Source organism: Drosophila nasuta, chromosome 2L (assembly GCF_023558535.2).
Source record: "Drosophila nasuta strain 15112-1781.00 chromosome 2L, ASM2355853v1, whole genome shotgun sequence".
Lineage (NCBI taxonomy): Eukaryota > Metazoa > Arthropoda > Insecta > Diptera > Drosophilidae > Drosophila > Drosophila nasuta.
In genome coordinates, this window is record NC_083455.1 from 25963621 (window position 1) to 25986346 (window position 22726).

At 39.0% G+C, this 22726-nt stretch overlaps 2 protein-coding genes across 26 annotated transcripts; one reads left to right on the forward strand and one right to left on the reverse strand.

Annotated features, from left to right (window-relative positions):
- Positions 1 to 51: 51 nt before the first annotated feature.
- LOC132784412 (PIH1 domain-containing protein 1-like) lies at positions 52 to 8147 on the reverse strand. The gene is given in 6 exon segments (XM_060790024.1): positions 52 to 178; positions 249 to 392; positions 581 to 946; positions 948 to 1195; positions 7758 to 7890; positions 7966 to 8147. Coding segments are annotated over 6 exon segments (996 nt in total). The 5' UTR covers positions 8035 to 8147; the 3' UTR covers positions 52 to 142.
- Positions 5333 to 22229, forward strand: LOC132784259 (multidrug resistance-associated protein 1). Of its 25 annotated transcripts, XM_060789774.1 has the most exons (15): positions 5336 to 5473; positions 5542 to 5629; positions 8546 to 8649; positions 8729 to 9037; positions 9098 to 10303; positions 10365 to 10502; positions 10955 to 11101; positions 11926 to 12010; positions 12072 to 12894; positions 13448 to 13815; positions 17120 to 17343; positions 19948 to 20165; positions 20226 to 20732; positions 20802 to 21183; positions 21241 to 22229. In XM_060789774.1, exons 3-15 carry the CDS (start codon positions 8602 to 8604, stop codon positions 21430 to 21432), a joined length of 4647 nt encoding a protein of 1548 aa, XP_060645757.1. In that variant the 5' UTR covers positions 5336 to 5473; positions 5542 to 5629; positions 8546 to 8601; the 3' UTR covers positions 21433 to 22229. The 25 variants fall into 25 exon arrangements, with proteins under 25 accessions (XP_060645890.1, XP_060645882.1, XP_060645934.1 ...); XM_060789874.1 differs by lacking the exons at positions 5542 to 5629; positions 10955 to 11101; positions 17120 to 17343 and adding exons at positions 10661 to 10807; positions 14700 to 14920; XM_060789850.1 differs by lacking the exons at positions 5542 to 5629; positions 10955 to 11101; positions 17120 to 17343 and adding exons at positions 10661 to 10807; positions 15169 to 15389.
- The last annotated feature ends 497 nt before the right edge of the window (positions 22230 to 22726 follow it).

The window sequence follows — 22726 nt, forward strand, 5'->3', positions numbered from 1 at the left end:
TACTCATCCCTCTGCATTCTTATAAAAACGAGAATTTTAATAATACAGTAGTTGGGTTTTATACCATTGCTCTTTATTTAATTACTCAAACATAATAAGTATAGTTTTGGTTTTTTGTAATGCACTGCATCGGAAAAATTAATTAGGCACTATGAACTGGAATGCGCACTTGTAGCATCTGTAAAAACAAAAGAATAATTTATTAATAATGTTTTTATTTAAATTTAGCCAAACAATAAACTTCTCACCTTGCTAGTTTTATCAAAAAGTGCTTGAGCACGTTCTTGATTTAAACGATAATTCACAAATTTGTCAAAAAGAATGCCGTGCTTCAAAGACTCGAGCAAAATACGATCTTCGCCAATATCCAAGTTGAATTCTTGTGACGAGACCTGAAACGAATTAAGTTAAAGTTAAAGATCACTATAAATTATCCTTTTAAAATTAGCTATCAAACGCTCATCACAGTTCGATCTTTTTCCCAATTGTTCTCACATATTATTCAGAAGATACTTTTAAAACAAAACAAATTTGTTTCAAATAAGAAATCAAAACACCAAACGATTTCTTTTGTACTTACACAATTAGGCAAATAGAGTTCAGCTTGAATTTCATGAACCACTTCATCTCGAAGACGTGCTCGCAGTTTGTAGACCGGTTCTTTGTTCTTTATCCAATTGTTTCGAATATTAGTAGCATAGGCTTCATCGATTTCCTGCACCAGCTGCTGACCTGAGCTAGCCTGTAATCCCGGCTTGCCGGGATCACTTGAGTTTAAGGCCCGCTGAACATCATCGTTGCGCACACGATGAGCCACAAGGGTGCCAATGAATTTGCGATTACTCAGAATAATTGTCTTGTGCATTGTTATTTGAATGTTGTACTTTTCACTCAATGCCTCAGCAACGATTTGCAGAAAGAAATTATTGAAGAGTTGCGACTTTTTTGATTTTGGCCAGAAAATTTGGGTGAACAGCAATATCGCACACTTCGACCGAATTGTCGGAACGATCCTTTGTGTTGCGCAGCTCAGAGATGCTCATGGGAACACGAAAAGATCCCGGAGTGCTCGATTCCAAGATAGCAATCAGTTCCTCGTCTGTAACATCGGTTGGAGCTGGTACTTCGGCTGCTTGGCAGACGTTAATGAAGAACTTCTCATTGCTGTTCACCTTGAAGGTCTTGACACAGAAACCTGTCAATGAAATAGAAACGAAATTAGTCATAAATTTAATTTGCATTATAACATATATAAGGTAAAAATTCGTCATATTCAAATTCATATAGTTTGAGCAGCAGAAATCATAATTGTTTGATTTTTTTGCTTAGAAATGATGATGGTTTGAGTTTAATAAATTACTTGACTTCGAAAGCAAATCAATCATAATGTGGATTAAACGTTCAAAAATATTGCCTTGTGGGTTATTTATCTATAGCAATTATAAAATTATTTATTATCATTATTTCCGATGACTGAATTCCATTCAGCGTTCACAGCGTGAAATACTTTTTATTAAGTTCTCTTGTAAGGAATACAAAAATATACTTTTTTTTTTAATGTTAAACAGATCAGTTCAGTTCTCTCGTAAGGAATACAAAAGAATAATACTGTTTTTTTAAATTAAACAACTTTTTCAACTGGGTGATTATTTCCCTTCCAGTTAACGAGCTTAAAACTACAAAATGCTTAAAATATAAAAGCTTAAAGCCGCTTAAGATTTCACAGATTTTAGTTTGTTGTACATTTCCTTGTGTTTTGGCCACTCGATGGTACTGAGAGTCTGCAAATAAATAAATTAATATAAGAATTAGAATTTATTTTAAATATAATAAAATTAATTATGTTATCCTTGCTTACCTTCAGCTCGTCGAAGGCCTGCTTACACAACCAGTGGAAAGCGGGACTCTTCCAACGCATCTGAACACCCGCAAAATTATACGTGAGATTGTCGCTTAACTTATAATACTCGGCCCATATATAGACCATGCGGCGCATTTTATACAACCACAGATTATTTGGAATTTTACGTATCATATGCTGAAGTTGCTCTGCAGTTGCTGGCAAAAGGTTCTCCAAGAATGTTTCATTCATTAGTTCATAAATAACTTTGAAGTCTCGAAAATAATTTGATTTGGTCTCCAATGAGAATCTAGCCCGTTTCATCAAGTTGATTATTACATCCTGCGTGGACATATGTTTCTTATAATAAGGTAGGAACTTATGCTTAATATTAAGAGATCCAAATGATTTAAGCTTCTTATTGATTTGCAGTTCGCACCACTTGAACGTTTTCCACCAGGTAAGCCAACATTTATAATTACGCTCCTCATATATTCTACTCCAGTTGTTGTTGATACGTTTACGTATTGTGGGACCTCCTATTTCAAATTCATTATCGGTATCATAGCCGTCTTCATATTTATCCATATCACCATCGTTATCAACTGCATAGATTGATGTGTTATAGATAGGCTTATGCTCAAAGAATGTGACTGCATAGGATTGCTCCTCTGGCTGCGGCATTTGGGTATTCGGTTTGACGTAGGGCAACTTGACTCCAGCAACGATAAATCCTCGTTTCTTTCCATCATATTTTTGCTTTTTTGCCTTTCCGGATTGAAGCGGTTCTGTTGCAGTCCGCTTTTCAACTGTGAAAAAAGTTGATACAATTTATTATTTGATTTTAGTATTGAATAAGAATTTTAGTTTACCATTTTCCTTGGCAGCTGTTGTAGTTGGCTTTGGTAATACATTAGACGGTTTTTTCTCTGTTTTATTGTTGTTGATCGATAAAGCAGCGCTCGCTGGTTTCTTCTGTTCTCCTTTTTGTTCAATCACTTGTTTTTTCTGTTCTCCTTTTTGTTCAATCACTTGTTTTTTCGGTTCTATTTTTTTCTTCTGTTCTCCTTTTTGTTCAATCACTTGTTTTTTCTGTTCTATTTCTTTCTTCTGTTCTTTTTTTTGTTCAATCACTTGTTTTTTCTGTTCTCCTTTTTGTTCAATCACTTGTTTCTTCTGTTCTATTTCTTTCTTCTGTTCTCCTTTTTGTTCAATCACTTGTTTTTTCTGTTCTAGTTTTTTATCAGTCGTCGTTTTCTTCACTTCTTTTTTATCTGTGGTGTGCTTTGGTGGCTGCGGTTGTTGTTTTTTATTGATAGCTGGCTTTCTAAAGGCTCTAGGCGGATTTATATTATTATTTTGATGATTGTTCCAGTTTGTTTGATTTCCGTAGTATCCGAATTGAAAAGCATTGCCAAAGTTAAGATGACCTCCATTGTTCAACATACCATTAAAATCGAAGTTGTAGTGATTTTCATTAAAGTTCTCCCAGTTATTTTGCTGAAAATTATCCTCTAAATTGCATTGAAATGTATCCGCTGCCCAATACGAATTACGGTAATCGTATATGTTATTATTATATCCATGAAAATTGTTATTCCCGAAATTATTAGGATATCTTCCTCCGTTAAAGTTTTGTTTTCCAAAATTTTGATTATAATTTCTATGATAATTATTTTCTTGGCCAAAATTACCATTGGATTGATTAAAATGAAAATAAATTGAATATTCATTACGGCGATCGTTAAAGTTTTGATTTCCATAATTATTATCTTGGTAAAAATTTAAATATTCATTACGGCAACCGTTAAAGTTTTGAGTATCGAAATATTGATTAAAATTTCCATGATAATAATTTTCTTTGTCCCAGTTGCCATTGCGTTGATTAAAGTCAACATAATTTGAATTACGATTCATAAATCCGCAATTATTATTATTTATATCAATGTTCTGCTTTGGACGACAACCGAATTGATTATTCGAATATTGAAAATCGCGATGATTATTATTATTATTGTCGCTTCTATCGTTTCGTCTACGCAAGTTATCGAATTGTTGCTGTCTCCCAACAAATTTATTGTTTCGCTCTGCTAGCTGTTTTCGCTCAATCTCGCGCTCCTCTCGGCGCTTTGAATTGCGCGTCTGAAGAGCATGGAAATTCTCATCGGTGCGACGAACTAAACCATAGTTCTCGGGACTAGCGTCTCGCTCTCCCGCATTAGAGAGAGAGCCGACAGCCCCGGCGATGTTGTCTTCAATCCAATTAATGTCACTTGACGACGACGATGTGGCCGGTCGATCTTTGGGCCTTTGCTGATGCGATTCGATAAGTGAGCGAATTTCTCGAACAATCTTTGCATCCACATCGACCCACTTTCTGCTGCCCTGCTCGAGGAACATGTCCACCCGACGCTGCTGTAGTCCGCGCATATTGAAATCGGGGACCTGGAGGGAATCGGCGGCTGCAGAGTGAGCAGCACTGCGGCTGAAGCCGATCTCGCGCATAAACAGACGACGTTGCTCTAATTCAATCTTAGTTATCGCCGGCATAAGGGGATCAATATCGATATCTGCTCACAATACATGCAAAGAAAACGTACACTTTTATTAAAATAAACTCACAAACACACACACATTTGCCGAATTCTTAACTCTTTGCTTAAGAGTCTTAAGAGTGCGGCTTAATATTGCACACTTTCAGAACATATGTGTATGTGTGCATTGTTTGTTTTGCGCTAGCTAAGCATATGTTTATTTAGATTTGAGGTCTCTATAAACAACAATGCTTAACACTATCGCTTTTCAAATAATGCTTATTGTGATTTTTCGCACATTTTCAGTATTTAAATTCTGAGTCAGTGCCCAACGTCATAGTTACCAAACATAAAGAAATATATATATAAATTTGCATAAATATAATTGATCGATATTGGTACGCTTAATAATTTCACAATATCAACAGTTGTTTTTTATTACCCATGCGCGAGCGCGCGCTCTCTCTCTCTTTCTCTCTTTGCCTATCACATTGCCAGTTATCTTGCTCTTTAAGGGGCCAAAAAATATGTATGGCAACAGTTTGCCGCTATCTCTTGGCGCACGCCGAAAATGCCGATGGGCAATGACTGTGCAATTGAATAACAAATAGTTGCGAGCGCTCTCGCAGCTCAAACAAACTGTAAACAACTCGAAACGGAATTCGCAGTGTGACCAACTTCGGGTTGAGCTTGAATTGCTCAAAGTCTGGCTTGATGCTGTTAGCTTTCTCATTGATGAAACTAGCGAAAGCGACGCTTGAGAGCGTAGTTTCAACTGAAAGAGAGTGAGAGATTGGGAGAGCGGCTGAGTTAGCAATTGCATGCTCGCTCTCAGCATTTTGTAATCAAGTTTGCTAGCTCTTGATTAAAACAAAACAAGATATGTGTGCTAGTGTGTGTGAGAAGAGGGGACTCTCGCTAGACCTTTCAAACAAATAAGTGCCGCTGTTTTGTGCTTTTGGTATTCAGTTGGTTCTGTTAGCTCGATACGTGCCGGTCGAGAAGTCACTCTAAACGCGTCGCCGCCATCATCATTGCTCACCCAACAAACTTCAGTACTTTTTTTCTATACGTTCGTTGTTTTCAATCGGCAGCAGAGGTAATTATAAGTGGCATTTTACTCGCATTGCTAGCTCGTTGTTGTTATTGTGGTTCGGCCTCCCGCAGCAAGCGTAACAAGTGCGGACGAAAGTTATTTGACACACATTGTGAAATACCCCATCATTCACATACACACACGCGCACGCACACATACGTACGTACATATTTATATGTAGAATATTATAAAAGGGATTCTTAAACAACAAATATTTAACGATTTTCCATGAATCATTTCAAAAAGAATATTTAAACGTTGCCCCGCAGTGATTTTCGTTGATTACCGCTTTTTGTTTTGTCATGCTCAATGCGGTTATTAATTGATAAAGTACATTTATTTATATACGCGACATAGTCATTATTTTTGATTTAAATGCATACCATTCATTTTACGAAAAAAAAAAACGAAAAATAATTGTGCTTGGCCATTCGAATAGTTTTTTGAGGCTAGACTTCACACATCAATGACGTCATTGTCATTCAAGCCACAATTTGATAACTTCCCAAGAAGAAGGCCACAAAAGTTATTATGTTGCTAACACACACCAATGCAGATACGTATGCACACGTTCCCACACACACACACGCATACTCAAAACAAGAACGATAAGCAGAGGGAGTAATAAAATTATAAAGTGCAATTCAAAACTAAAGCAACAATTCATAGAAATACAGTTAGGAGTCATATACACACACACACATGTGCAAATCTTTTTGTGGATGCGTGTGCGATTGTAGTGAGAGATAAGAACGGGCTCTTCCGCACGTCTCTCTTAAAAGACTCGAGAGATAATGAAGAAATCAAATTAAACGGCAATACAAAAGGATAAGCAAAAAGAAACAAACGTGAATTCTGTTCCGTGTAAAGTTTATAATGGTGAAATTTCGTAAGTGCCCAGAAGTGATTCTCAAGTGATATATAGATGATAACGGCAAGGGCTGCTAGATAAAGTCAAAGACAACGCCTGACAATCATATTGTGTTTTATATGTACTATACGTATGTGTGCATACATTGTGGTTGTTTGTGTAAACACCAAAATGACTTTGAAGCTCGCATATCGCTTGTAAAAATGTAAGCATATATGCCAAAGCCATAAGGCTAGTGAACTTTTATTTTTATCTGGAGAGCTTTTTTCGCTCTTCTGGGCAGCAGCAGCATCATGATGACTGTGCATTTCATTAATTGACAGCTCTCATAGCGAAACTTTCATTACACTATGCAAGTTCTCAATGAGGATCGTCTTTTTTGGCGCATTTTTTCGACAATTAAATTCTCTCCATATATATTACATAAGAGATAACCGCCGGAACAGGTTTGCCGCTAATTACATACAAAGGTGCTGTCCGAACGAACATTCAATAGAATTCTCGTTTTATTATTTTTTTCGTTTGCGCTGACCTTGCATGAAGTATAATTTATTTGTTAGACGGTTTGCGACACAATTCATTTGTCCGTCAATTGCAATGCATAATCAACAGTCAGCTGTAAAACTGATTAAATTCTATCTGATTAATCCATTATAATAATTCATATGTCATTATTATTTGCCATCATTCAAGTGATCGTCGATTCGTATAATTGTCACAAAGCGAGAGTTGTGTGAATAGAGTATTTGAAATGCGGTGCTGTCGGCAACTATAATTAACGATAGTTTCTTGTTTTATCTAAATTTAACCTTAAAACACGAACGAACCGAATTCAAACAAGTTTTGCTTTAAATCATATAATCAATAAAACTGGCATTTCGAAGTTCAAGTGTCTGAAAGTCCGCAAACAGGTTCCACCAAAAAATGCCATATTTATATTAATGTAGTAGAATGTACACGCGAATAAATCTAACAAATATTATAATTTGCATGTGAATAAAAGAATTCCCGGTTGGATTTCGAAATTCGAAGTGAAGCTCATTCCCTTGGGTAAAACCAAAGATAAGCATTTTACGTGTGCTTCAAAGGTAGTTAAACGTGAGCAAAGAACCGTTCGTGTGTCACCGATTTCGCGTTTCTGACGTGTATCGATAGATTAAACAATTACCAACAAGTGTTTGTTGATTAGATCAGTTTAACAGTTGGTCAAACCCTTCCTCATAATGACAGCGCGTATTATTTAGTGAAGTGAAGAAGCGACTCGACTGCATTTCCAATTGGAGCTGCAGCACAATTCCGTTGTAGTGTTAAAGATCAAAGCCTCTATCAGATATTGGAGAGTAACAGAAGTTCAAAAGAGGGATGCACTTTCGCTGTCCGTAAATCAAATTTAATTAGTTCAAAAATAAAACTTACCTGGTGTGGGTTGCACAACTTTTGAGTCGCGTGGCGGCGCTGCAACATTTGGCGCGTTGTTGATGCCGGCGTTGCCGCCATTATTGTTGTTGCTACCGCCAAAGAATTGATTGAAATTATCTTCCATCTCGTTCTATCAGAAAAGTTAGTTAGAAAACATCTTAATGCGAAATATTACTTTGCACATTTTTGCTAATGCGCTGCTTACCCGCACAAAGCGTAGATTTTGTTCACGGAAATTGTCATTGCCATCCAGAAAATTAGTATGACGCGCCATGTCAGCGTCGTTTTTATTATTTATTTACTTAACTATTGTGTGAAAAATATTTGTTTTCTTATTTTGCGGCAGACAACAATTTTATGGGTTGCTCGGCAAATTGTGAAATGACAAGTGATTAAAAGTCTGGCCGTAGTTAAAATTAATAATGTATTATTTAACGACGTAAAATATACTAAAATACAATAGTTTTTTTAATTGCTAGTTTAGCTACTTCAGCAACAGGTGATTTGTATTTTAAATTAATTTATGATTTGCTGATAAACACTATCAATAGTTGGGTAACCTTTTTTAAATTTATTAAATACTTCAACTCCGAAATTAACTGTAGCGATAATTAAACGAAGATTGTACAGTGTTGTGAAGTGTTGCGTTTTATCGTTATCGTTGTCGGCATTTATTATTACCGTTGCTTCTGCTCGACTGGGAACCGACCAGCTGTTTTTGCACAGTACACTATATTTATATGTTTCACACACTTATTGAGGAGTGTCTTGTCTTTCGATTGCAGGATTACACAAGGAGGAGATTGTACACATAAAATACAAAAAAGTCGATAGCTAAACCATGGCGGAAGAGTCAGCCATGGATCGCTTTTGCGGTTCCGAATTTTGGGTAAATATATTTCAATTTGATATGAACTGTTCTTATTACGACGAGTGAGAATTGTTTATAACCTAAACTTATCTTATAGAATTCCAGTTTGTCGTGGTGGACAGAAGATCCCGATCTAACACCCTGCTTTGAACAAACTGCTTTGGTTTGGACACCATGCGCCTTCTTCTGGCTGTTTATGTTGTTTGATTTCTGGTATCTCAAGGCCAGTTTGGACAAGAATATTCCATGGAGTAAAATTAGCATTTCTAAATTGCTCTTCACTATCGGACTATTGGTGATTACCATCCTCGATCTAATCATGGCCTTTGTGAAGAAGGGCGGCGACTCTGAGCTGCCCAGGTACGGTCTTGACGTCTGGGGACCGATCATCAAAATCGCCACATTTGTGAGTATCAAATTTTGATTTCGCCACCTTGCGTTTTACTAACATATTTACAAATTGCAGCTGCTGGTGTTGCTCTTCATTCCGCTGAACCGCAAGTTTGGCGTGCAGACATCGGGTTGCCAGTTCATGTTCTGGTTCCTCTTTGTCCTTCTCTCGATTCCACGCTGTCGCACTGAAGCTCGAGCACACCAACAGCGTAACGAGATACTTGATTCGAATCAGGAGGAGATACCTGACTACTCCTGGGAGGAGTATCAGTTTGTCAGCTTCTTCATCTTCTATGCCTTCGCTTGTGTCATGCTGTTCCTCAACTGTTTCTCCGACGCAATGCCACGCCAGACCAAATATAAGCGTGGCCCGAATGAGATTCCCGAGTTGTCGGCCAGTTTCCTGTCACGCATCACATATCGTTGGTTCGATAGCATGGCACTGAAGGGTTACCGCAATCCTCTCGAGGAAGATGATCTCTGGGATTTGCGCCCTCAGGATAGCTGCAAGGAAGTCATGCCCACGTTCGCCTATTACTGGAATAAAAATGTGCGTAAAAACTACAAACAGGCGGCTCAAACATCGGAACCGAAGGCACAGTTCGCCAATGGCAAAGTCTCGTTCGAGAATCCCCAGGGCAATGGACGCAAGAAGGGCATGGCTAGCATTATGCCGCCCATCTACAAATCCTTTGGTGGCATCTTCTTGTTTGGCTCATTCTTCAAACTTATCGCCGATGTGCTGACTTTTGCTCAACCCCAAGTGCTGAGCTTGATCATTGGCTATGTGGAGGCATTTGAAACAACGCCACAACCCGAATGGAAGGGTATTCTGTATTCGGTGTTGCTCTTTGTGCTGGCCAGCATACAAACCTTTATATTGGCACAATATTTCCATCGCATGTTCATCGTTGGTCTGCGCATCCGAACAGCGCTCATCAATTGCATTTATCGCAAGGCGTTGCGCATCTCGAACGCGGCTCGCAAGGAATCGACTGTGGGTGAAATTGTCAATCTGATGGCTGTGGACGCACAACGTTTCATGGATCTGACCACGTACTTGAACATGTTGTGGTCGGCACCGCTGCAAATCGGTTTGGCGCTGTATTTCCTGTGGCAGGAATTAGGACCTTCGGTGCTCGCCGGTCTCGCTGTGATGATCATCATGATTCCCTTGAACGGTTTCATTGCCAGTCGCATCAAGACCTATCAGATTCAACAGATGACCTACAAGGATAAGCGTGTCAAGCTCATGAATGAAGTCTTGAGTGGCATCAAGGTAAGTTTGAAGTTAAACAATCAATTTATGCCCTCTTATTGTAATATATTTCACTTTAAAGGTACTTAAACTCTACGCCTGGGAGCCGAGCTTTGAGAAGCAAGTTTTGGACATACGTGATAAGGAAATTGCAACTCTGCGCTCCACCGCCTATCTGAATGCCAGCACATCGTTCCTCTGGTCTTGTGCCCCATTTTTGGTAAGAATTGCCGGCCGCCAAACGGGCGAAACTTTGAAATTTCTTTACAGCACTTGCCGTTTGTTGGACTCGCTTTAATCGTGGATTATATATGTGTCTATTGTCTTGCCCCAAATGCAATGAAAATTGTATAAAAAAAAAAAAACAAAACAAAAAAGGTATCACTGGTAACTTTTGCCACTTACCTGCTAACCGATGAGGCGAATCAGCTGAGCACTAAGAAGGTCTTTGTCAGCATCGCACTGTTCGACATTATCAAATTGCCGCTCACAATTATCCCTATGCTGAATGCTGACATAGCCGAGGTAACGAGCGAACGGCTCATAAGGAACACACGGAACAGAGATCTAAATGATATTTACTTCGGCTATGGGCGCATTCATCAATTGGCACCAAATCAATCCAATCAAAAACATTTCAATTAACCTGCAACGATTTATGTATTTTTCTAGGTTTCATTAGTCACATTTGCCACTTATGTTCTAATCGATGAAAATAATGTGCTTGATGCGAAAAAAACCTTTGTCTCATTATCATTATTCAACATTCTTCGTTTTCCGTTAACAATGTTGCCCATGCTGATCACCAACCTGGTGCAAGTAAGTTGATCACATTGCAGTACTCTCTGCCTACTTCAAGATCTACAGTTTCAGCATTATATCATGATGTCGACGCATCATGGCTTCTGTTGAAACTGTAGACTGCAAACTGTATTGTGCCGTCTTGTGTATTGTAAACGATATTTTTATTTATTTATTATTTTTTTTTGATATAGCAACAGCAAACAAACGATCTTTAATTTCAAACCCTTCCTAACTAACCACTTATTTACTCTAAAGGAGATCTAATTCTATAAATTCTCTACTCTAACTTTAACCTTCTCCTTACTAACTCTCCCTTTTATTCTTTTCATTCGATTGTCCCTCTGTAACAAAAGTTTTGACAATTTAGTTGGGATTCCATGACATAATTAAGCAGCAATAGGCATTGGGGAACTTTTCTATTCGATTCTCTTATCATAAACCATGTTTAGTTTAGCTTCACATTCAATACCCTTGCAGAGGGTATTAATGAAAGTCTATTTTAATGATTGAGATTAGTTTTTTTTTTATCTGTTTAGCAGAAAGGAATGTTTACTAACCCATCTCTCTATCCTTTTCCGTTTAAGCTGTAGAAAACATCGTAAATATGGATTTTATAGACGTGTTTCATTGAATACTTGTAGTTCTGCAAGGGTATCAAAATTTCGGCAGGCCGAGCTTGGTTTTGTTTGCCTTTTTTATAGGCGGGGTCTCAGCAGCAGCTTCTTCCACCTTTCTTCCCAAAAACCAATCCATTCCAACAACTAACTACTAACTAGTTCCGTGTGTGTTATTGAGTTTCTTGTTTTCGTATTTAACTAATCGATTTATTTCTCGCATAGACGCAAGTGTCCGTCAAACGTATAAACAAATTCTTGAACAGTGAAGAGCTGGATCCTAACAACGTGCAACACGACAAGTCCAAGCGTAAGTTAGGAAACTATAAATGCTATAAATCATATAATAATTTTATTTATTTTGCTTACAGCTCATCCCATTATCATTGAGAATGGCCACTTCTCATGGGGCGATGAGGATGAGACTACGCTCAAGAATATTAGCATGGAAGTGCCAAAGAATAATTTGGTCGCCATTGTGGGCACCGTCGGCTCTGGTAAGTCCTCCGTGGTACAGGCCATCCTGGGCGAAATGGAAAAGATTTCGGGCAGTGTCAACACGGTAGGCAGACTGGCGTATGTGCCACAACAGGCTTGGATCCAGAACGCCACAGTGCGCGATAACATATTGTTTGGCAAGGCCTACGATCGCAAGCGTTACAATCGTGTGATCGATGCCTGCGCCTTGCGCACGGATATTGAAATTCTATCCGCTGGCGATTTGACGGAAATCGGTGAGAAGGGCATCAATTTGTCGGGTGGCCAAAAGCAGCGTATCTCATTGGCTCGCGCCGTCTACAATGATGCCGATTTGTATCTGCTCGATGATCCGCTGAGTGCCGTCGACGCTCACGTAGGCAAACACATCTTTGAGGAAGTGATCGGACCGAAGGGAATGCTTAAGAACAAGACACGTGTGCTGGTTACCCATGGCATTACGTTCCTGCCCCAAGTGGACAACATTTATGTGATGAAGGCGGGCCAGGTCAGCGAGAATGGCACCTACGCCCAATTGCTGAAGAACAAGGGCGCCTTTGCCGACTTCCTCATCCAGCACTTGCAAGATGGCGAGGAGGAGGAAGAGGATCTCAATCAAATCAAACGTCAATTGTCCGAAAATGCCGAACCCGAACTGCTTGCACCCATTGAGAAGGCCATTAAGCTTGCGCGCACCGAGAGCTTGTCGGACTCCATGTAAGTTTTAAATTCATTAAATTTATGTAAAAGAGTAGACTTAGGCTTAGACAATATAAATTTACTAGAATGATAGGTGTTTAGTTGCAGTAAACTAATTAAAATTAACGCTTTTGATAATAGATGCAAGAATAGAAGAATAATAAGCAGAGAAAAGAATATTTTAGGTATTCAATGCTTATTTAGAATGCTTTTAAATATTTATTAGTGATGTAATACTGTTCGTAGTAGGAGTAAGCAGAAAAGTAAAGTATTGAGAAATTTTGTGTCAGAGAAAGAATTTTAAAACAGAAGGATTGGGAAGAACCTTGGAACTAAAAACTTTATTGATTAGGAATTACAAAATTAGTCTGAGAAAAGGGAAAAGGAAAAGGAAGAAAAAGGAATTTTTAAAAGAGAAGGATTGTGAAGGACTACGAAACAAGAATATGCGCCATTTGGATTGATTAGGGATTGAAAAACTAGGATGAGAAGGGAAGAGTTATTATAAGCAATGTGCTATGCCCACAAATGAACTATTGAATCGTTACTAATCTATTATTCTCATCCACAGCTCTGTGACCTCAGCTGATAGTTTGATGGGACGCGGCAGTCTGCGTCGTCGCGCCAGGCGACAGGAGTCGTATGATTCAGCAGCTTCGGCTGCCTCCCTGAAGCGCAAGCAGGAGGTCGAGGGCAAGCTGATTGAGACAGAAAAGTCACAAACGGGCGGCGTTGAATTTGCCGTCTACAAGCATTACATCAAGAGCGTTGGCATCTTCCTCTCTGTGGCCACACTTGTGCTCAACTTTGCGTTCCAAGCATTCCAAATCGGCTCAAATATCTGGCTCACCCAATGGTCCAATGACAAAGAAGTCGAAACTAATACAGCAAAGAGAGACATGTACTTGGGTGTCTATGGTGCCTTCGGTTTTGCTCAAGGTAAGTCCATTGTGATACAGTTTACTATTATACTTCCATGTCGATGTTCGATTGTCCCATTTATGTAGTGTTTATGTTCTCGTTATCGCTTCATTTGCGTTTAGTTTCTGCTTTTTTGTGTAACGTTATCGCTTTAATCCTTGTGCTAGAAGTGAAGATAACATCGCCGTCAACAGCGAAATATCTTTACAACTGGCGTAACTGTGTTAAGTCTGTTAATTTAATCTTAAGTTTTTCTTCTGGGGTTGGTTTATTATTATTTATTTTGTTTAGTTCTTATTATTTTATGTTTTGCTTTTTTATGTTTGCCTGAGAATTCACTCGAAAGAATATCTACTATATATAAGATTGGCTCTGACAGAACATATTGCTCACCTAAAAACCAAAAAAAAAACCAAAAACACAGTCTTCATTCGCTCTGACACACAATCTAGAAACAAAAGCAAAATGAATCCTAACCAATCCTAACAAGAACACATAAAGAATGCTAAAGAAATATGTGACTATTAACAATTGATATTGCACACTTTTGTCAAATGCTGCACTGAAAATAATCTATTTAAGGCATGAACTGAATGGGAAACACTTAAGAACGCTTAAAAATTTAAAAATTACTCTTCCACTTTTCGAATAACTTGATATATTTAACATCAAAAGTTCTTTTGATCCGTTGTAATCAATCTCTCTTCGGGGCATGTCTATGAATGTAATTAAGTGTAGTAGTTTGATGCCTTGTGTTTTGTACACTTAAAAAATATTCCTTCAAAATTGGCAAAAATATTAATTGAATTATGTGTATTGTTCCTTTCCTCTAAATTTCCCAAAAAAACAAACGAAAAACGCTTTATTCCCAACCACTTCCCGAAACAAACAAAAAATTGTAGTCGGAACGAATTTCTTCTCATCACTCATGATCTCATTGGGCGGTCTTCAGTGTTCGCGCATCCTGCATAATGAACTCTTGCATTCCAATTTGAGATGGCCGATGGAATTGTTCGATACTACACCGCTGGGACGAGTCGTTAATCGATTTTCGAAAGATATCGATACCATCGATAACACATTGCCATTCAATATACGGGTCGTTTTAAGTCAGGCTTTCATGGTATGGACTTCAGTTTATCAAGTTGATCAACAACAACAACAACAACAAAAACACAGCATATTCAGATCGTTTATCATATATCATACAATATGCATTTTGCTTATTATCAAACAAAATAACCAATCACAATTGCCTATACGTATGGTTTGGTAGTTGGAAAGGGATTTTAGGGTTTTGGCTTTGGTTTGGTCACTAATCTTCTCTTCTTTCTTTTCCTCACCGCCCCCCCTCGTATCTGAATGTTGCAGTTGCAACCAGTTACTTCTCCACTCTTGCGCTCTCGCTGGGCTGCATTTACAGTGCCAAGTATTTGCATGACGTCCTCGTGCATGACACATTGCGTTGGCCCATGGAACTATTCGACATAACGCCCATTGGTCGTGTTGTGAACCGTTTCTCCAAGGATGTCGATACTATCGACAATACCCTGCCGCTCAACTTGCGCGTTGTTATAACCCAGGCTTTTGCGGTAATTCTTCCCTTAGAATTTCCAGTTCCCTTTCTTCCATTTCTCATTTTGTCATGAGGGAAATTAAGAGTTGTGTTAGGTTTTTTTTTTTTGTAGGTTGTAGCAATTCTTCTGTGGAGCTTCTTAGTTTAGTTCTGTCGACACGCTAATAGATAATTCTTTTTATATATATAGTTATATCATATCTATTCTCCTCGCTTGCGCTGGCGCTTGGCTGCATTTATTGCGCCAAGAAGCTGCACGAGCAGCTGATTGATCATGTATTTCGATGGCCCATGGAAACGTTTGATACCACGCCAATTGGCAGAATCGTGAATCGCTTCTCGAAAGACGTTGATGTGCTAGATAACACACTGCCTATGCTCTGGCGCATGGTGCTAAGTACAACATTCTCGGTAAATTGATCAACATAATTCACTAATTCAATTGGCAAATTTAAAACTAAAACAATCAACAGCACTGCTGCACATAGAGTTTAAGCAAAATAGCATCAAATCTTAGTGTTAGAACTGTCCACTTGTCACTATGGCACTGCCACCTAGCAACAACACAGAGCTTTGTACATATTGCAAAAGGGAAGCTTTAAAACATTGAATTGATAGAAAAGAAATCTTTCAAAATTAGTTTATGGGGACCTTTTCAAAATGCTTTAACCGCTTAGCTTTTCAATTAAGTATTACATATTACACCAAAAAGTATTATACATTCCAATTGGAACAGATGCATTCGAAATTCAAACACAAACACGAGAACTAATGTCTAGTCTATGTAACTTTCTGTAAACTAACTTCTATCCATAAGTTGATATAGTTCTCTGTAATAATTACCCCGTAACTTTATTGCTTTGCATGCTCGGCATGAATTTCTGTATTCTATGAACGTCTTGGGTCAATTGTATTTGTATTGTATAGTAACTTTACACACTCGATGCAGTTCTCACACGTTACTTTTCGGGCCTGGCCCAGTCACTTGGTTGCCTGCACTGTTCCCTGGATGTGTTTTCCAAGCTGATAAACGTGGTGTTGAAGTGGCCGATGGAATTGTTTGATACAACGCCATTGGGTCGCATACTCAGTCGTTTCTCAAAGGATATCGACACCATTGACAACGTTATGCCACAAATTCTGGCACAGTTTCTATCCACATGCTTCTCGGTAAATCTCAAGATATATATGTTATGTATCTTTCCCTAACCCAGCACGACATTCTAAGAACTCTTCCCTTAACTATATAGGCTAATGATATGTGCTTCCATAGCCCACACAACACACTAAATTTTCTAACCTATACACCTTAATTAGAATATTATCCACACATTATCATCATTTATCATTTACAGCATCATTTGAAAACGCCATTTACTTGATTTGAGTCAGGTGGAAAACAACAAAAAACAACTAAAAACCTCAACTACAACTGAGTTTTGTATTTATTATGCTTTGCTTGTTTTTTATAAATTAAGTAGTTAGAACTATCTTATTATTATACTAAGTGAAATTTCCCACTCTGCAGATGCGCTTTTCTCAGAGCTCTAACGAAACAAGTTGCGATTATTAGAGCCGATTAATATCGAATAGAGGTTTGCCCGGGTCTCGGGCGGTTTAATTGGTTTCACATCCATGAGCTAAACTCTCGCCCCATTTTTTTGAGTTCATTCTCTCTTCTCTCTTTATTTCTCGATTGTTTATCAATTTTGTCGTTCCATTCCATTCCGTTCCGTTCCCATGCAGGATTGTTTGCCTACTTTGGTAACGTGATTGTCTACGTTGGCGGCCTCAGAGCGGCAAAAATCATCCACAACGATCTGCTGCGTATTGTTATGCGCGGATCAGTTTGTCGCTTTTTCGATATAACGCCATTGGGACGCATTTTGAACAGTTTCAGCGGAGACATGGATGTTGTCGACGAAGAATTACCCGGCACTATGGATTCCCTTATGTCCTTCCTTTGGATGGTATTCCCAATTTGTACTTTATTTCTTTCTCTTTTCGCTATTTTTTTGCGCGTTTGCCTTTCTTTTTATTTCCCCCCGTTTTGTAGCCAACTTGAGTTACGGTTTGTACTTGTGCATACATTAAAGTTGTGCAAGGTTTTTTCCATATACATAGACCTTAAGATATATCACATTACACTCACAATCCGATTCTTTCTCTATCTCTTTCACTCACACAAAACAAAACACACACGCAACACATCTTTAATGTAGGTCTGTGCAATTATGGCGCTGCGATCACACTTTTTACATCCTCGCTAAATGCCTCATTTAAAGTGTTTCGCCAGCTCTTCGATAATATCATGCATTGTCCATCTGAGTTTTTCGATACGACGCCCAAGGGTCGCATCTTGGATCGCTGTTCCAACGATGTCAACTGCTTGGACATGGTCATGCCCTTGAATATACGCATGTGTATGTCCACAGCGTTTCAGGTAAAACCTCTTTGAGATCTCTCTAGACCCGTTGCCCTTTCGATTTTTGGTTTGTTCTCTACTTTAGTTTCACAAAAAAAGAATTCTTCAGTTTATTCGATTTTCGAAAGCAAAATTTATATCGTTTCGTGTTTCGTTTCGATTTCCGATTTCCCCCTATTTGATTCCCCAACATTTATTATTAGATTAGCTAACAAAAGTTTAACCTCAAACATGTTTTGTGAATTGTCTAGAAAAGTGTCGAGAGTCCCATTAATCGAAACCAACCAACATTAAAATCCTTACAGTCATTAGCTTTATTGGAGCTGTATTTCTCGTTAATATTGGCGGATTGATTGGGGCCAATAAAATCTTTCGACACTTGTTGAGGCGTATTCTGGGCGCCCCTCAAGAGTTTTTCGATATGAAGCCGCGGGGTCGAATACTAGATCGTCTGTCCAACGACGTCTACAAATTGGATGTGGTATTGCCTGATTTATTGCGTGTCTTTAATGCTCAAGCGTATCGGGTACGTCTCCATTAAGCTGCCATTTTAGATTGTTTGTGACTAACATCCCAAGAGCAAAACTAACATATTTCACGTTTGTACTAATCCAATTGTATATTTTCTATGCATCCCACCTAAGCAAGTTTGTAGTTTCTTCAGACATTCTTTAGACTTTAGACTGTATATAAAACAAGAGCGGGGCATTTCTGTATTACTATCGATATTCTCATCGTCCTAAAAGGCTGAGCCTCAAAAGCTAATCAATTAATCCATTGCACATCGCAGGTATTGTTTGTCTAATAATGAATCTGGGCATAGATCTGGGAGCCCTGAGAGCCGCCAAGATTCTCCACATGCTGCTCTTAAGCAATATGTTGCGTGTCCCCATGTGGTTTTATGATACCACCCCAGTGGGTCGCATAATGTCACGATTCTCCAAAGACGTTGACACCTTAGATCAGAAATTGGTGGAGGTCGTAAACGATGGTCTCTGGTGTGCATTTGAGGTAAATTCCCCCGATCCTTATTCCTTATATCCTACTACCTGCTATCTCCAAGACTAGAATAGCCGCCCCTGTACAGTGTAAGCGTATGTAAATAAAAACAAAAACCTGCATAACGTATAACTAACCCCCCTAAAAACTGCATCCTTTAAACGCATTTGTTTGCATACTGAGTGAGGAGCGAACTTTCAGACATCTTTGTAGTCTAATAGCTATTGAAATCCGCAGGTTTATTATCTGTTACAAAGGTTATACTGCCGTCTCTTGGAGGTCTGCGAGCAGCCACATTGCTCCATGCATTCCTTCTACGAAATGTCCTGCGTTTGCCTACACACTTTTATGACACCACTCCGCAGGGTCGCATATTGTCCCGATTCTCCAAAGATATTGACACGGTCGATACGATAATTCCACACATTATTATCACTATTGTGTGGATAGTATATGAGGTAACCCCCCAAAGATATCAGATAAATCGTCTCTTATAAATATCATAGATCTCACAACAACTTATTTTCTACTTACAATAACACTGTGATTAACAACTTGTCCGAAACTGCACTTGCTTCTTCCGGCACTTTATATTTACCTTTAAACTGCCTTGATTACCAGGGTTTTTTTCTTTCGCGTTGTGCTTGGCACCTGATCTCGGGAGTCTTAAAGCTGTTAAAGCGATACATTTGCTTCTCCTGCGAAACGTGCTCCGCCTTCCATTGTGCTTCTTTGATACGACTCCGAAGGATCGTATATTAAATCGATTCTCCTCTGATGTTGCTATTGTTGAAGATCTGATGAGCATCATAGGCGATTGTGTGTGGTTGGTCCTTGAGGTAACCACTGACTCTTCGACTGGAACTTAGGCCCACGAAATGTCACACAACATTCACAATTCCCCACGTAAAACTTTCCCCTGTTTATTGAAATCTGCAATTGACTCAAATCAAGTATACGACGCGTTGGACATGCATAGCATGCCATAGATTCGAAGATTAAATTATAAAATCGACTATTTCAATCACGTATTAAACCAATTCAATTTCCCCCCATTTATTTTTCAACTAACTCCTCACTTCAGTGCACCTTTTGAAGTATTCATATTTTGAAAAGAACTTGAGATTAATATTGTTTATGTCTTGGTTAGGTTCTCGCCACCATTGTGGTTATTAGTATATCGACGCCGATTTTCTTGGCTGTCATTGTGCCCATTGGATTTATCTACTACTTTGCGCAACGCTTCTATGTGGCCACCTCACGTCAGCTGATGCGTTTGGAGTCCGTTTCCCGTTCGCCCATCTATTCGCACTTCGGCGAAACCGTCACCGGAGTCTCCACGATTCGTGCCTACACTGTGGAGGATCGGTAAGTTTTATACTTTTGCATTAGTCGATTCAATAGCTAAAGTTTCTTTGTGTTCAACAGCTTCATTGAGGAATCGGACAACAAGGTGGACAAGAATCAGGTGTGCAAGTATCCTTCACTGATTGCCAATCGTTGGCTCGCCATCCGCCTGGAAATGGTCGGCAATCTGATCATCTTGTTTGCCTCGCTCTTCGCTGTGCTTGGCGGACAATCGAATCCCGGTCTGGTTGGTCTGTCGGTCAGCTATGCGCTGCAGGTGACCCAAACCCTTAACTGGCTGGTGCGCATGTCCTCGGACATTGAGACAAACATTGTGTCCGTGGAGCGTATCAAGGAGTATGGCGAGACCAAGCAGGAAGCCGCCTGGGAACTGGAGGAGGACAAGAAGAAGCCCAAGAACTGGCCCGCCGATGGTCGCGTCGAGTTCAGTAACTTCCAAGTTCGTTATCGCGAGGGTCTTGATCTCGTGCTGCGTGGCGTTAGCTTTAACATCAGCGGCGGCGAAAAGGTCGGAATTGTGGGACGCACTGGCGCCGGCAAATCCAGTTTGACGCTGGCATTGTTCAGGTAAGTTGAAAAAGCTGTCTTATTTAACGGAAAAGGGAAATTTTATAAAACTTTCTTATATTTAAACAGAATCATCGAGTCTGCCGGTGGTAAAATTATTATCGATGGCGAGGATATTGCTCAGCTGGGTCTCCACATGCTGCGCTCCCGTTTGACCATCATCCCACAGGATCCAGTGCTGTTCTCTGGATCACTGCGCGCCAATCTCGATCCCTTCGATGTGAAGACCGACGAAGAAATCTGGAAGGCACTCGAACTGTCCCATTTGAAGGCATTTGCCAAGGGACTGCCATCCGGTCTCAATCATGAGATCAGCGAAGGAGGCGACAATCTGTCTGTGGGTCAACGTCAATTGGTTTGTCTGGCTCGTGCTCTGCTCCGTAAAACGAAAGTGCTGGTGCTTGACGAGGCCACAGCTGCTGTCGATTTGGAAACCGATGATCTGATTCAGGTAAGTTAAAGCTTATTCAATGCTATTGGATTTATCTTAATTATTCCGTATTTGCAGAAAACAATTCGTAGCGAGTTCAAGGATTGCACTGTGCTAACAATTGCCCATCGATTGAATACGATTATGGACTCAGATAAGGTTATTGTGCTGGACAAGGGACAGATTACAGAGTTTGCTTCGCCCACCGAACTGCTGGACAATCCCAAATCGGCCTTCTACAGCATGGCCAAGGATGCCAATCTGGTTTAGAATAAATACCAAAACAATAACGAAACTCATATAGCAAACAAAACAAACAAACAACAAATACTAGAATTGTAATTAGACATCACAATTTAGCGATAGCTTAAACAGAAATTCGTGAAATCCATCGTTAAAGTGCTCTACCTCAGCGGAAGCAACTATATAATTAACAACAATAGCAACAACTACAACTACAGCTGAAAATAATAACACGTACAATCCCAGCATTGTTTGTTTTGGGTGTGCAATTTAGTGAATACCATAAAAATGTTCATTAGCTTAAGCCGAAAAGTTCAATTAGGCGCTGACAGGTTTTCTCTAGTACATTAACTAAAAATGTATTATGACATATATGATATGTGGACATAATATGATTGTCTGTACATACCACGTGTATATGTACTTAGGTACCTAGGTTTTTTATGTATTGTACTTATGTATATATGTTGTCGACTACTCTATATACTCGTTCGTATATGTACTTATATGAATTTACCTGCCAAGTTTATTTTTGTATGCAACGTTTACAAACAAGCGATAGAGCCGAATGCGAAAAATGCGTTCATTCGATAACTCAAAAGGTCAAAAATCATACGACATTCACACTTATGAATCGTACTTACTACAAATTAAATAAAAACCTCTTAAGAATTTGCCTTCAGATGATTAAATCACATAAGATTAATACAGAGTAGTTAATAAAATTTTGCAACATTTTGTAAAATGTGTACTTAAAAAAAACTAAAAGGTAACAAAGTGAAATTGTAATGATAAGTACAAATAAAATCCACTTAACCAATGTATATTTTGTCATGTATTCATTTATAATTTGTTTATAAATTATTATTTTTAATATAACCTTGAAAATTCAAAAATAACGTTCGCTCATAAGTTTCAAACTCGGCGCCAAACTTAAAGAGAATAGAGCATTTAGTTTGGCGCCAAATCCAAGTTTTCTACTTGCTAGTGATTTCTGTTCGCCTGGTATTTCATTGATTATTCTGCCTGTTTTCGAGCTCGGCAGATCTCAGTGCACACACACACACACACACATACGCATGAGACATCGCCTCAAGAACAACAACAACAGGTTAAGCCTATAGACAAAATAGCCTATAACTCAGCTATATCCTTACGGATTTCCGCAGGACCTGTTTCTCTTGGTTCGTAAGGACCAACTCTATCGATCTACATCAAAAAATTTGGTGGTCATCTAGAAATCCAACACTTGAAAAATTTCAGTCCGGAGCTCGAAGAAAAATGTTAAAAATCACAAAATCCTGGATATCTCGGGAACGCG